This window comes from Salminus brasiliensis, chromosome 7, assembly GCF_030463535.1.
Source record: "Salminus brasiliensis chromosome 7, fSalBra1.hap2, whole genome shotgun sequence".
In the NCBI taxonomy this organism is placed as follows: Eukaryota; Metazoa; Chordata; class Actinopteri; order Characiformes; family Bryconidae; genus Salminus; species Salminus brasiliensis.
The window spans coordinates 32,047,987-32,064,117 of NC_132884.1; the positions used below are offsets into that span (position 1 = coordinate 32,047,987).

The window sequence follows — 16,131 nt, forward strand, 5'->3', positions numbered from 1 at the left end:
GTGTTGTTTTCTCAGTGGTGTTTCATTTTTTTCAAATATTATTTTATTGTTTTTCATATTTACATATTTGTTGTTATTAGTACAGGATTGATGGAGGGCCTCTAAAGATCTGTGTGCCCAGGCAAGACCATAACTCATTCCTGATCTGTGTAATATTCCCAATAACACATTCTACGTACTTAATTTATTTCCAATTTGGATATTTATAATATAATATAATATAATATAATATAACATATAACCTAGCAATGACGTACGGATACCTTTGTTGATGTTTTTAACCTCAGAGTTAAAATGAACTGGTTCAAAAGAACCGATTCACCCGCGAGTCGGACGTCACTACGCAAGACATTCCGCGGGGTTCTTATACCGGCGCGGCGATGAGGAGAGGCACGGAGTTATGCGGGCGATAACGCTTCAGACATCAGTATCGCCCGAGTCCAGGTGTTCCGTTGCCTTTTTGTTTATTTGAGGTTGTATCACTACGCTGTTCCCATCTGGACGGACTGAGGCGCTTTTCTACGCTCAGAGAGTTTCTCGGAGAACTTTGCTAGCCGGCTAACTGGCTGGCTAATGCGCTAGCTCTTTAGCTCCGGCAGTAGATCTCCGATTCGGGTAAACGAACACTAGCAGATTTCAACCGGTCAAATCATGCCGCCGGTAGACAACGACGCCGGCCGGGACCAGATTAAAGCTCGGATACAGGAGCTCATCGACTCCAACACCGTCGTGGTGTTCAGCAAAAGCTTCTGTCCCTTCTGTAAGAAGGTAAGCGGGCGAAGCTGGGAGCGGAGCACAGCTTTTCTTCCTGCTAGCTCTGTCAGCTAGCTGACTTGCAAGAAATGGCGCCTCGGTGATCGGTGCTCTAAAACACTTGAAGTTATGTTTCGGAGTTTGTGGGAGAAGGACTTTATAATATTCAGTCTGTACTCATGCTAAAAACAAGGTAAGCGGTTAGCTTAGTAGCTAGCTAGCTAGCTGTGTTGCCCGGATACTGTCGGCGTTAGTGCAGCTCGGTTAACGGAGCACGTTGGCGCGCTCACTGACCGGGGCTTCACCTGCTAGCTGACAGTGGAGGTTAAGACCCAGACTGTGGTTTCTACCACATGGCCACGTTTTTGCCCAGTGTGTTCTGATCCTGCTGAGGGACAGTCATGAGTTATAGTGCTAGATTTGTCTGCGATGTTATCTCGTTATCACAGCTTCTCCTTCTTGTGATCTCTAGATGGCGAAAGTTGTTCTCTCGCCATCAAGACATGGCTCACTTTTGCTGTTTAATGTTCGAGATCGCAGAAAATGTTTTCTTGTGAGCACACCTTATTTTTTCCTGCTAAACTAGCTCAATAAGTTTTTATCCCAACAAGTGATCCCTTATCTACATCTGTGGCATTTGGCTGATGCTTATCCAAATCACTGGCAGGGCTGTGGTGTTAGGAGTCTTGCCCAAGGGCTCGTATTGATGTAGTGTGATGAGCTTGTCCAGCCTGGAAATCTAAACCCTGTCTGACGGGGAAAGCAATGGGCAATGGTCTTTCAGTGGTTTGCAAGAAAAATAAGATCTGATTAGATTGAAGATTCTGGTACAGAAAAATATAATGAGCTCTTGGCCTTTCAGGTCTTCAGATTTCAACATTAGTCTGGTCCTGGATTCACCCTGTCCTCCACAATACACTGTCTAATTAGTTAGGTCAAGTATGCTGGAGTAGGGATCACACTAAACACTGTATTAAATAAACAGAGAAGGGGAGCTGTGAGGGTTGAGGATGTTTGGGGTTCCCCCAGTGATCCACAGTCTTGCTCTTTCATTTTTTAGCAATTCTAAACTAAGCAATAAAGGAGATGACACTTTTAAACTGGTCACAGTGGCTCTGGGAGATGGGACAGAGCTAATGTGCACCCCCCTGGGTTGGGAAATACTGGTGTTGTGAAAGGGGAAGAAAGCTGAAGATCAGGGTGTCTGTAAATGGCAGTTAAAAAATCCATAACCCCAGGCCTTTAAAAGGAGTTTAACAGTGGTTTAAGATTTAAGATGGGTCATTGTGCTGACCTATATGGTCACATCAGTTTATTGTACTGAATAGGCCACTTATCTTTTCGCTGATTGAGCTGTCGCAGTGCTCAAAGTTCAATTAATGGTAACATCTCTGACCTTTTTAAAAACGAATTTGCTGGCTTTTGTTCTTCCTTTTTGCGCAATGTGGAAAGTGGTGATAACTGAACCTGTTACAGCATTAATCACAGTGTGATAAACGCTTATTGACTTATTTATTTCTTTCTTGTTTTAGGTAAAAGAGCTCTTTAATGATTTGAATGTGAAATGCAACGTCCTTGAACTGGATTTGATGGGTAAGCATGACTGAATTAACTTCTTTTAAAACGAGCGTGTTAGAGATTCATGGCAGCGGCGTAGATATAACACTGTTGTCTGAGCCTTAAATTTACAGATTGTGTGACGTTTCTTTACCTTGACTTAAGCAGTCTTTCTAGAAGTGCTGCAGTGATGTGTGTGTGTGTGTGTGTGTGTGTGTGTGTGTGTGTGTGTGTGTGTGTGTGTGTGTGTGAGCATGTTTCCGATACTTGAGTAACTGATTGTAATTATCCCAAAGTCGATGTCTGGGTAGTATTTACTGCCATTGTGCGAACCAGTCAGAGTCGAGGGTTCCAGTGCTAGATTAATCATTCCAGTAGAAATGGAGTGGTAGGTTTTTGTGCTAATCATTATGAGAGGTTTAGTTTAAGTGTTGAAGAAAACTGTATGTGTGTGTGTGTGTGTGATACATGCATAAATATAATATTAATAACATTTAAAAGTAAAATATACTTTTATTGTAATTAATTTTATATTTATGTATGTATTTTACACACACTCACTGTTCTGCAAATGGTTTGGACACCCCTGGTAATTTGGCATGATTATTATTTTGTTTTTCTAAGTGAAAGTAAAACAGGGTACATACCTAAATGAATGGTGTTTGTGTGAATGTGCACCTAAGAGCACAGTTATTATTATTAATTTTTTAATTATTATTATGTATTTATTTATTTATTTAACATGGGGGGGGGATTATATATTTAATGTTCAATTACATTTGCACATCCTACTTATTTTTTTCCATTTTCCAATATATATTAAGTTGGCACATAAATGGTAATTATAGCTTAGAAGTGTGTGTATGTGTGTGTGTCATGCTGCATGCGCAACCAGGTGCCAGAAAGCAGCAGTGGAGTTGCAGTTGGAGATGGATGGAATAAAATATTTAATATTCTGAGGATTACATCCATGTTCCAAAAACATAGAAAATGAGAAACAGAAAAAAAAACAAACACGGATCCAATTCTAAAACTGTGCATTCTTGTTTCCATAATAAAACACAAACTGTGAAATCTACGTTGATTACAACTGTTGGTTACCATAACAATCTACTGACCGACTATGTTTCCAAAGCACTTAAGCCCCCTGGCTGTGCGCCAGCACACAGTAATGTTTGTAAACAGGAAACCCATCTATAACATGTTTAAACAATATTTTGCAGACAGACAGTCACAAAGCTTTGCGTAATAAGCTGCTGTACCAGTAGGCTATTGCATAGGTAGTAAATGCGTAGTAACCAAGTTTGCTAGATATATATTACTACTGCTTCAGAACGTTTCTGGGGAGGTCCTTTGCATAAGTCTTGTTCCGACTCTTCCTAGCCAGGTTTAGCTGTAGTGGTTGGAGATCAGGGACTGCTGTCACACCTTTTTTTTTGCCTTGCCTTTTCTTTTGTTGTTTCCTTGCTTGTTTTGCCGCTATTGACTGCGACACAGTCCTCTTAGGTTTTGAAAGATATTTGACAAGAGTTGCATTGCAGCAGTTGGGTGTGTTTCTTGTTTCAGACTGTGCTCACACAGGTTAAACACTGCATGCATCCAACAGGATTAGCACTGTTCGTTTAGTACAGAGCTCAGTTAACTGGGCATCAGAACACATTATATAGGGTTTTTTTTTTTTTTTTCGCTCAGATGTTACTGTATGTTCAATGTCATTATTTTGTTTGTTTATTTGCAATTCAAATTTTTTGAAACATTAATCTCCAGCAATTTCAGGGCCGCCTCAACATGTTTGACTCCTAGTTTTCTCTTAATTCTGCATATTAGAGCCTGTAGCAAAGCAGCTATTGAGAAAATCACCTCTGAACGTTCTGAGCCCGGTGAAAGTTGCATTGAGTCTGTGCTAATGTTTAACCGGTCACTATTGTGTGAGCTCTAAGTACAGCTGCTACATTTGACCATGCAAAACTTGCTGAGTCATTCTCCAGCATTTTGCTTGGCAGCATTCCATCGTCCCCCCTCTCTTTCCTTCGTTCTCTCCTCTAATATCATTAATTTGTTTTTGTTTTTTTTCTCTCTCTATTCCCTCACCACTCTGTGTCCCTCAATGTACATGTCGTGTTTCCTCTACGTTGCTATTCCCACCATTTTCCCTGGCTGCTAGTTGTTTCTGGTCTCTGTTTATGTCTCTGCACACACTTGTCCTTGCTGGTTGCCGGGCTGCAAATAGCATGGCCTACTACTGCAAACCTCTTGAGTAGACTAAGGTTTGACTGGTGTAGTGTTTAAGCAAGTGGCCATATTTAAAATAAATAAATAAATAAAATATTTAAAACTAATGACACTCATTAGTAAGTGCATTTAACTTTATTCAGACTCTTAATTGACCTGTGCAGACATATGTGCTTGATATTCATGTAAGCATACAAGAACTGCATAGCACTGTAGAGGCCGGAGTAGCTGTTTAATAGTATGCAAGCATAGACAGCTCTTTTGTTTTGTACAAAATGTTGTTCTCCTAGAGAAGTGACTCAAATTTTCGTATAAACCTGCAGATGACTCATGGTACCAAGAAAAGCATTGTTAAGGATCGGAAAGACGAGGTGTTCTGTTAACGTCGTATCAGTGCACCTGTCTGGGCTCTGACCCAGTATGTCAGATGATGCCATTACCGGTGTGTTGCCTCACATTTGGCATGTTACAATAGCAGCGTTCCAGACAAACTGAATAAAGCTCAGTAACATGAGTGGCTGTCTCAGACGATTATCTGGCATCTGTTGTAGAGAATGGCTCCAACTTCCAGGATCTGCTACTGGAGATGACTGGACAGAAAACCGTCCCCAACGTCTTCATCAACAAGACCCATGTTGGTGGCTGTGACAAGACCATACAGGTAGTGGCACGTAATCGGATATACACGCTAATTCTAATTTGACTCGTCTTTACTCCTGATCCATTCTTTAAAATGCATTGTGTTTCTGCTTGCTAAGGTTTAGCTGTGCAGTATATATTTTTATTTAAATATGCTTTGTTTACAAATCATTCTTGGGAATAAATCTCGTCTTAAAACCCACTTGCACAGTTTCAATGAACTCTTGACATTTATCAGTTTATTTGGGATTTGTTCAATTTACGAGGATCATGAGATCCATCATTTATAAGAGCATAGCTGTGAACAATTCTGCAGTTTAAAAACCAGATGAATCTAACAGACTTTGTTGGGGCTTTTTTTGAAGCACGTTGAACAAGTTTTAGAAACATTTTGGTGAACAAGGCCAGTTGTTTTTTAGGGTGTGTTTATACTTGACCGCTTGGGTTCAAAAAAAAAAACCCTGGGTGAGATTGCTCTGTTAGTACGGTTAAAAGTAAGTATGGCCGCTGCCTCAGGTACGCTCTGAGACCACTTAAGCATATGGGTCTTGGACCGTATCCAAACAAACTCTGGTGTGGTTTGTTTGTAGTATGAACACCATATGAACCAAAAGCATCTAAACTAACCAAAAACAGAGATTTGGACTGGCACGAGGTCAGTCCAGCCTGGCCACCATGCTGTTGTCCCATGCAGACTTGCCTGCATGTCTGTGCTTTAACAAGTCTAAAATCTAATCTGTTTGATGCTCTAGTTTACCACACACACACACTATATACACAGTAATGTAGATCCCTCAGAACAATAAAGACCTGTGTGAGTTGGGATGCAGCCACAGTAAGGTTACAGTATGCAGCTTTAACCTACGACATTCCACGAACCAAGTTACACGTACGTTATCAAAATGGCCCCCTCCCTCTTAAATGAGTTGCCTTTATGTCAGTATGAACGCAAAGCAAACCAGAACTTAAATATAACTATCATTTTATTGCTTGGTCCAAGTGGAACTAAAAGTATAAACACACCCTGAGAATACTTCTGTTATGGCTTATGTCTTAAAAGGAATTGTTTAAAGCATTCGTGAGAAAAGGCATTCATGCGTTCCTGGAAATGTAGACTAGCTAAATAATTTTGCTGGCAAGAAGTTGGGTCAGTCTTTAATCATGTCATATCAGGGTTTCACAAATGTGTGTTTAATATACCAAGTCCTGCTTCTTGATGGACTGGGTTGCTGTTCACTGAGAGGCAAAACCAATCCCATTAAAAAAAAACCCTTTCATGCTCTGCGGTTTAAAAAGGCCACAGATGAATTTCCATAAAAAGAGGAGGTTCTAAATTTGCATTGGTACTAGAAAGTCAATAGACAGTAAAATAATTTCATTCCAACATGCGCTATATAGACAGAAGTATTGGGACACCTGCTAAGGGTATTAAAGTTGATCCTGCTTTTGTTTGAGTAACTGCCTTTACTGTCCAGGGAAGGCTTTCTGCTAAATGTAAGCATTGCTGTGAGGATTTGATTGCATTCAGCGACAAAAGCATTAGGGAGGTCAGGATAGTGGATGATCAAAACCTCATCCTCAACTCCCCAACTCACCCTAAAAGTATCGGATGGCGCACCACCATCTTTCCAGAGAACACAACTCTTCTACTCCACAGCTCAATGCTGGGGGGGTGAGGGGTTATATCCCTCTAGCCCATGCCTGGCATTGGGCAGCATGGTGCCAATAGGTTCATGTTTTTTTGGGGGGTTTTTTTTTTGCTCCACAGTCCTATTCTATTGGCAGTACTTCTCTACAAGAACTGTACCAGGACAAGCGGTGTGTGCATTTACACATCTCTGTCAGCCATGGGTGCAACTTAAAGTAGCTGAATTAGACATTTGGACATATAGTGTATAAATGTTGGCAAATCTGCCTAAACAATATGCCGTTTTCCTCCTTTTCATCTCCGTCTTCTGTCCTACAAATTTACTAGCCAGCAGTGCAGATATGTGCCCTTTTAAAATGCTACTCTATGTAGTAACGAGAAAGAAAGACCTTTGTAATTGGAATGAATGATACATGAGTACCCTTATTATGATTACCTCTTATCACTGTGGTTTTTGTGCCTATGGTAATTATTTCCCTGGTTGTTATGGCAACAGGCACATAAAGATGGCCTGCTTCAGCAGCTGCTGGGAGACAAGAGCGAGGTGTACGATTATGACCTGATTGTGATAGGAGGTGGCTCTGGGGGCCTGGCCTGCTCAAAGGTGAGAAACTCCCTCAACTCGCATGCGCTTAAAGCTAGATCTCAACAAGTTGCCAGTTTGTCATTACAACCTTTTTAGATTTTCTGGATGTTAAAGAAATACGATTGTTAGTCATTTTGCATCATTTCTATTAATATTATTATTATATTATAATATTATTATTAATATTGGTTCACAGAACTTAAAGGTCAGCTGACTAGTCCAAGTGGTGTCAATTGTAGGCCCAGAAACTAAATGAGTCACACAAGAAGAGTAGATATGCTTTTGTAATTGTGACACATTAATCACTAATTAGCTTGAAGCCAGTTTAATATTGTTGTTTACATAGCTTATAATATTTTCTTCTGATACTTTTAAATAGGAAGCAGCCAACCTGGGGAAGAAAGTCATGGTTCTGGATTATGTCGTCCCCACGCCTAAAGGCACTTCTTGGGGTAAGCGCTTATGGTCAAAGGTGATCAAAGTTTTAAACTTCACCTGTTTTGACTTTTTTTTTTTTTTTTTTTTTTTTCCCTCAAGTTAACGGTTTATGACTTCTCTGCTTAGGTCTGGGTGGCACTTGTGTGAACGTAGGCTGTATTCCAAAGAAGTTGATGCATCAGACTGCTCTACTGGGAACAACTTTGCAAGATGCCCGCAAGTTTGGCTGGGAGTTCAGTGAGCAAGGTGAGCTGGAATACCAAGACTATTACTTACATTGCTCATATGACTGAGCTCTACTTACTGTAGAACTGCTTTACATATTAGTAATTTGTTGTCCTGCAGAAACCTTTTATCTCATATATAAAAATTATGTATATGTGGCAGTGGTCTTTTTACAGTTGCTGTTTGAGATACAAGGTTTTTGTCAGTGACTGGTATTTGGCTCATGTTCTATGTTTAAGGCCTGAGTTGGGCAAAACACATGTCGATTGCATTAAGCTGCTTGAGGATTACATGTCACTTAGTCTTGTATGATGAAATGCCTTTCAAAGAAGGAACAGTAGTTGCTGTGGTTTGTGTTGAAATTCTGAGATACTTGTTATGCATGTAAAGCATCTTGGAATAGTTCATTATTTTGAATGTTTCACAGATGGGCAGTTAAATATTTGAGTTATCTCCGCTGTTCCAAAGGCTAAATGAGTAAATGGGTTTCTGTTCTCCATTAACCTGTGTTTAGTGTGTTGCTGTTTCATAGTTCATCAGAGATCTAAGCAACAATCTCACTTGATGTGATGCTTTGGTATTAATATGTATACCAAATATCAATAATGGAAGGAAAGCCATGTCTGATCCAATCCTATTACAAATCTAGCTTAAAATGCTGTGTAGAAACATTGTCTATGTATTTCTTCCTGTGGAGAAGAAGAGTTTAAGCACTTAAATGAGTATAGGCCTAGTATTGGCCGATACTAAATTTTTCAGTGACATGAGTGTTAATGTGTGATCTCTAGCTTTAGGGGAACATTTGTTCACTTTCTTAATTAAACCTTTTCAGTGAGCCATAACTGGGAGACAATGAAGACAGCAGTGAATAACTACATCGGTTCTTTAAACTGGGGCTACAGAGTGAGTCTGCGAGACAAGAACGTCAACTACGTCAACTCTTATGCGGAGTTTGTGGAGCCTCACAAAATCAAGGTTAATATCTTGTGGCTTTTTTTTGTTTGTTTGACCCCCCCACTAGGCTATATTTCTTAGCCAATAAAATGTAGCATACAGCTGTAACCATGTTACACCTCCAGACTGGATAAACAATGGCCCACATTAGAGTTTCTACTGCTTGACAAGCTTGTTCCTTGTCTAAACACAGTAATCGGAGGATTATAAATTAACATTCAGAGACTGATGATTTATGATGCTTCTTTATTAATGTCCAATTATGAAAAACAGTGAATCATTTATTGCTGTTAGTATATTGAGTTGTATTAATACCCCTGCCTCTTCCTCCTAACAGGCCACAAATAAGCGTGGTAAGGAGACATTCTACACAGCATCCAAGTTCATACTGGCGACAGGAGAGCGGCCCCGGTACCTGGGCATCCCCGGAGATAAAGAGTACTGCATCACCAGGTGAATGGTCCTCGTTAAAAAACAGAGACTGCAGGCCGGCTCTCATAACATGCGCTCAGATAAACTGCTGTCTCAAGAGAACCAAGCTTAGCACAGGACATCACCTCTCAGAGCTTAGATAAACTGCATAGGCCCTGGGGAAATGGCTAGGGGAGCCCCAGGCCCTGCAAGTAATCATTAATGGGCTTAGTGCATACGGTATTTTTATATATAAGAAATTACATTGAGATGCTGTATAAAATGCTCAACAATACACAAGCCTGCCTCTTCATGTCCTAGTTTTGTGGTCGAAACAGGATTCGTGCTCTTTGGTTATTCTTTCTTAGCTTTTGCATGCCAGTCATCTTAAACATGAATGAGTGCCTTCGTGTTACATCAGCTCAAGTTACCCTGCTATGATTTTCATTGTTTCTTAAACCAGGAAGTCTGGCAGAAGTCAGGCTTCTGTGGAAATGGTGTTGATAAGCTGAATCACATACATTCCATTGCATGATTCATTTGATTTAAGGAACAAAAATGACCGTGGGCATGAGGTTGAAGCTTGTGTGCACATTCTTTTTATGTCTCTGTGTATGTGGGTGTGTGTGTGTGTGTGTGTATGTGTCCGTGTGTGTCTGCCCCTAAACTAGATTTGTCTCTTGTTTTCTCTAGTGATGACCTCTTCTCCTTACCCTACTGTCCTGGTAAGACACTAGTGGTCGGAGCATCCTATGTTGCTCTTGAATGCGGGGGGTTCCTGGCTGGTCTGGGGCTAGATGTCACCATAATGGTACGCTCCATTCTGCTGAGAGGCTTTGACCAGGACATGGCTAACCGTGCTGGAGATCACATGGAGACGCATGGGGTCAAATTCCTCAGAAAATTTGTTCCCGTTAAGGTATGTGTGAGCGTGTACAAAAAGAGTGGTTGCTAATTTCTTCAGTTGTGGTTTTGGAATAAATTGGAGATGGCAAAAGGCCAGCATGTTCTGATGACTAAGTGCAGCTGAGATTTTTAAATAGTCTTTTGTTCTTCAAGGTGGAAGAGCTTGAAGCAGGTACTCCTGGCAGGTTGAAAGTAACTGCCAAGTCTACAGAAACTGATGAGATCTTTGAAGGAGAATACAACACTGTGAGTTACTTAATAATAATAATAATAGCAATACATTGTTCAGTACTGATAAGTAAAGTACTATTTAAAAATAAATATTATTATTATTGCATGCTTATAGCTACAAGTTAATTGATTATTTCGATTCTGTTTTAGGTGTTGATAGCTGTAGGTCGTGATGCCTGCACAGGAAAGATCGGTCTGGATAAAGCTGGTGTGACTGTCAACCCAAAGTATGTCCCTTCTTATCTGCATCTAGTTTTGTTCATTTATCATTATTGACCATGCTGTTATTTATTTTTAACCCCTCCTGCCATGTAAATGAATGAATTCTTCTGAATGAATAGAAGGAATTGTGAAGGAGTCTAAAGAAGTGGGGCAGTTGGAGCTGCCCATTCACTATGATTCAGCAATTGTTATGGTCCATGTGAGAGGGAGGGGAAATCTGCCAGACATTATGGATGGATTATTTCATTGAAGTGGGTGGGAAGTCCACTGAAGATAAGTGCATGACTTGGAGATCTGCAGGCAGCCCTGTTCAGTTCCATAGTGTGGTGATTTGTCTAACTTGAGGCTTTAGTTACCACTTGAGTAGTCATATGACCTCAGTCTGTAGGAGTCCACTAGTTCATATGTGCATGAACTTGTGTGCATGACATGCTTATCACGCAATCCCTCACCTGTTGTAGAAGCAGCTTTTAAAAAAAAGCTACTTGTTCTCCCCCTCTGCTCCTGCTGTTGGCCGTTAGCAGTGTAATAATGTTCTTGTGATCAGTGACTAATTTCAGCTTATTCATCATATATGGAGGAATTGCAACAACCTCAACCCACACGTTCTGCTATGACTGTTTCTTATATGGGAGTGTCAGATGTTAAATTTTCTTTTGTGGGAACTAATGAAACACGAATCTCTGGTCTTTCAAGGAATGGGAAGATCCCGGTAAACGATGAGGAACAGACCAACGTTCCACACGTCTATGCTATCGGGGACATCCTGGAGGGCAAGTGGGAGCTGACACCAGTTGCTATTCAGGCTGGGAAACTGCTGGCTCGCAGGCTGTTTGCAGGCTCTTCTCTGAAGGTGATTGCTTATAACAGTGTAATGACATGCTGTAACATTTATAAATCTGCCACACCTGTTTAAATGTTTTCTTTGGTGCTTTTAACTAGAGCTGTTCTAGTTTACTGTTAAAGGTGTTTCATTTACTTATGTGAATTTTGCTTTCTCAGTGTGACTATGTGAATGTTCCCACCACTGTGTTCACCCCTCTGGAGTATGGTAGCTGTGGTCACCCAGAGGAAAAGGCTATAGAACTCTATGGACAGGAAAACCTGGAGGTGTGTGTAATGTTATTTATATTTTTTCCTGATTTTCACACTGTCCTATATGATGGTATATGGTATATTTGATGTGTAATAAGTGTGTGTGTGTGTGTGTGTGTGTGTGTGTGTGTGTGTTAAGGTTTATCACAGTCTGTTTTGGCCTCTGGAGTACACCGTGCCCAACAGGGACAACAATAGATGCTATGCCAAGATCATTTGCAACAAATTAGATGATGTAAGTCTTCTAACAGTATGGTGTGGTGTTTGTTTGATTTTGTGATTTTAGATCATGTTTAATTGTGAAATTCTGATCATTTGGTTGCCTGAAAGACATATTTGTCACAGGTGTTTTGCTTTTTGCTTTGCACGGGATGCCTACAGGGGGTTGAAAATTGTGTACATCACCAGGGTCCCCATGTGTCCTGGAAAATGTGGAAATTTGGATAGTACTTCTAATTAAAACGTACTACATGAAAAAAATAGTGAAAATGCCCTGAAGAATTAACCACTAGGATTGCATGTTGGCTACAAATGCCATATTTATTGAGGATTGTGATGTAGCACTGTATATTCACGTACCATGTGTGTCAGACTAATTTATGCTGCACAGCTTTTAATACTTTTTAAGTATTACTCATTATACTACTAATAATATTACTAACATAAACAGGAACACTGATAATTGACCATTTGCAGTCCTCTTTAAAGACTGCACTATGTTTAAAAGTCTGAAGATTTGTCATGTTTCCCTAAAACCGTCTGTTATAGTGGTCAGTAAGTTGACACAGCACATGACTTCATTAGCCTAATAATGTCAGCACAATGCTATGCTTCAAAACAACAGTTCCTTTTTTTTTCTTTAGGGACCGCATTTGTCACGTCTTTCTAGTGTTTGCCTATCAAGGCTATGTTTGTCAATGTTGCACTGTAGCCCCTAAGGCAGCAGCAGCAGTAATGGGTTTTGTTTTGTGTAGAACCGTGTGATTGGGTTCCATTACCTGGGCCCCAATGCCGGGGAGGTCACCCAGGGCTTCGGTGCTGCTATGAAGTGTGGGGTCACTAAGGAACAGCTGGACAATACCATCGGGATACACCCCACTTGTGCTGAGGTGAGTGTGAGAGTGCCTGGTAATAAATCTTAAAGGTATAATGATCTCTATGCTATGAGTGTGCATTTGATGCAAGTAGTATCTTCATTTCTTCTTATTTCTCTTCCCAGATCTTCACCACGATGGAAGTGACCAAGCGGTCCGGTGGTGACATTACTCAAGCTGGCTGCTGAGGTTAAACCCTGCTCGTTTAACAGGCTGTCCTAAAATGTAAACTGGTTCATGCTAGTTTATACTGACAACGCTGGTCCTAACCATCCCTTGACCAGGCTTTCAGCTATCTCCCCATCTCACCCAACTAGTGTGAATTTTTTTTAATACAACCTCAGTTGTATAAAAGAGTTCAAGTTTGAATTATTAGATTCACAATTCATTTGATAAACTTTGATAAAGTAGAGCTGGGTCTGCTCTGGCCTTGAAAAGCCTATGTCTGTAGGTCTCTTTCAGATTTAAGTACTAAAGAACACTTGATGCTTCCTCTCCTGGAGCGAGTAGTTTTAGTAGCTGACTTTAGGAGTACTATCAGAATGTGGCTGCTCAGGACCAGGCTTGGCCCTGTTGTCAAGGAGAGTGGGAGAAGCTGAACACTCTAGGACAGTCTGTTAAACAGCGGGGTTACTCTGCTGCTCCAAATCCTCGGAGTCTGAGTCAGAAATGCACTGGAAGTGGATGTCTCTCACACACACACACACATATACACACACACACACACACACACACACACACACACACACACACACACACACACACACACACACACAAGCATCCATACTCCAAGTGCTATGTGATGTTTTAGCCCTTAACCTAAATGCTGAGGTGGGCTAAGGCTGATGTTCTCTGCTTAGACTTAAGAGGTAAACTCTTATCGTCCACACACACTTACACTTTCTCCAGTCCAGCATACTCAACTGCAGGCTCACAACCAGGGTCTTACAGGAGGCCAGCGCTTTTTCAGAAATATTATAGTGCTGACTGTTAGATGTTAGTTCTCTGTTGAAGATAAGTCCAGGACTTGCCTCCTTTTTGCGCAGGTGACCTTTTACCTTTTTGGTGTTAAACGCCACGGTCGCTGCCTTGCGGTCTCTGAACTACAGCACTTCTGGGAATTCAGACCAGATTTTTTTGTTTGTTTGTTTTTTAAGAGTGTAATGGTAGAAGTGTGTTTTTCTCTGACTGTATATTACATAAACTTTGTCATTAGTTAATTTTCTCAGCACTGACATTCCAGCCTTGGACTGTGTTCAGAATGAGTGGGTTCGTTCTTTTTGAACAATCAATCACTGTACAATAACTTTCATATTTGGAAAAAAATAACTTTCATTCTACCAAAGTTCAAACCAAAATGCATGTAGATACGAGCTTGTACAAACTATCATGATGCCCCCAACATATATTCAAACATATTAATGACATATTTATGTATTTTAAGCTCCATCATCCCTGGTTTGTGATGCCTTTCGATGCACTTGTTTCCAGATTTGTCTCAACATGAATGTTACTATTTCAGTTTGAGTCCTAAACAAATGCTTGTTTGTATCTGTTTAATCTCCCCATTTACCTGCTTTCTGAAGTATACATGTTGTAGACGCTCTGGTTGCTATGGACTTTATTAAGTCTAAAATCCTGCTGGCATGCTGTCACTTGGCAACAGTGTCTGGCAAACGTACAAACCAGAGTTTCCAAGGTATCACTGTTTTGTGAGTAATTAAAAGAACTTTAATAAAGCTGTGTAAACAACCTTATCTTTTGCAGCATGATTATTTGTACATGGCATACTTGACATGCAAGGTCTGTTCGCAGTGTGTGTGCGCACATGCATTATCTGTAACAATGCCATTCCACCAGTTATTTACCGAACTATAATGGGTCTTCTCAAAGCTTTGAATGACTAGAATTGAACTTGGAAGATAAGTTCGAGGAAATCAAAGGCACAGGTCTGATGAAATTTGGGTTTTAACTCCCAGCAGAAGGGATAGTGTTTAGTAATTCAGCGTTTCTGCTTCCTTCTCTGACCAAAAAGCAGAAGTCTACAACGGTTAATTCAGATCCACTGTTCCTGAAACTACAGACTACCTACAGCTAGGGGACGCTCATCATGTTACAATAGTATACTGGTTTTATTATTGTGATTTTAGAACTGATGGAGATGTGCTTGTTCCTTAATGAACTTTATTCTCACAGACTGGAGAGCGTCTGTGTAGATGGATGTGTCTGTCCTAAACTGAGCCTTTCCTGATGATGATTGTGAATGCATATTAATGTACATCTAATTATACTCCCAGGTTTGGACCACTTTATTTGATTCCAGGACAGTAACAAAGCAGCACACACCTGTCCCTGTGAAGTAGATCTGTTCATTAATGCACATCAGAGGAGACCTGGCAGTCTAATAATATAATGCTTGCTTTTAATCTGCTTTTATTCAATGGGTTAATTGTGACCATGTTCACAGGCCTGAAGATCAGAGGAGCCTTGACTGGTGTGAAGCTCTGTTGGTGTGGGTGGGGGTATGAGTGGGGGAGTAACGTCTTGTTTTTCTGTCTTCGTGGGGACACATGAAGCAAGATTTATAGAACATTTGGACGACGCTTGGTTTAAGGTTAAACTGCAGCTCTCAACTTCTGGATGGTCTTCTCAGGGTCGGGTTACCAAAAAGAAAAGTGCTTTTTCCAGAAGAAAACTTCCATTTGTTCCCCATTTTAAGACTGTTGCTATGTGATCGCTTTGGTAAAACATTTTGCTAAATGGTTGCTAGTGTGTTACTATGGTGGTCCAGGTGGTTGCTATGGTGGCCAATATTGTATGCTAGGTGGTTGCTGTTGATTGACACCTGCTCCTTCACCAGTATTAAGGAGTTTTAACCTACCCTGTCCAGGGAAGAATGCTTTTTACTAGACTTCAGAGCACTGCTGTGAGAATTTGGTTGCATTTAGTGTGTTAATGACGTCAGAATGTTGGACGATCACCACCATGTGTCAGCCCAAAAGCATCAGATGGCGGACCATCATTCCAGAGAACACTGCTCCAATGCTCCACAGCTCAATGCTGGGGGGTTTATTCCCCTCCAGCCCATGCCCGACATTAGGCATGGTGCCAATAGGTTCATGTTTATCTGCTCTATCAAG

General features: G+C 40.7%; 1 protein-coding gene across 1 annotated transcript; it reads left to right on the forward strand.

Moving 5' to 3' along the window:
* Positions 1–365: 365 nt before the first annotated feature.
* On the forward strand, positions 366–14,743 carry txnrd3 (thioredoxin reductase 3). Its single transcript, XM_072684613.1, has 16 exons — positions 366–768; positions 2,286–2,346; positions 5,094–5,203; positions 7,326–7,433; positions 7,795–7,867; positions 7,980–8,099; positions 8,911–9,053; positions 9,370–9,485; positions 10,137–10,362; positions 10,503–10,595; positions 10,731–10,807; positions 11,499–11,655; positions 11,805–11,912; positions 12,037–12,132; positions 12,872–13,006; positions 13,117–14,743. The coding sequence occupies exons 1-16, from the start codon at positions 652–654 to the stop codon at positions 13,177–13,179; spliced, it is 1,803 nt and encodes a 600-aa protein (XP_072540714.1). The 5' UTR covers positions 366–651; the 3' UTR covers positions 13,180–14,743.
* The last annotated feature ends 1,388 nt before the right edge of the window (positions 14,744–16,131 follow it).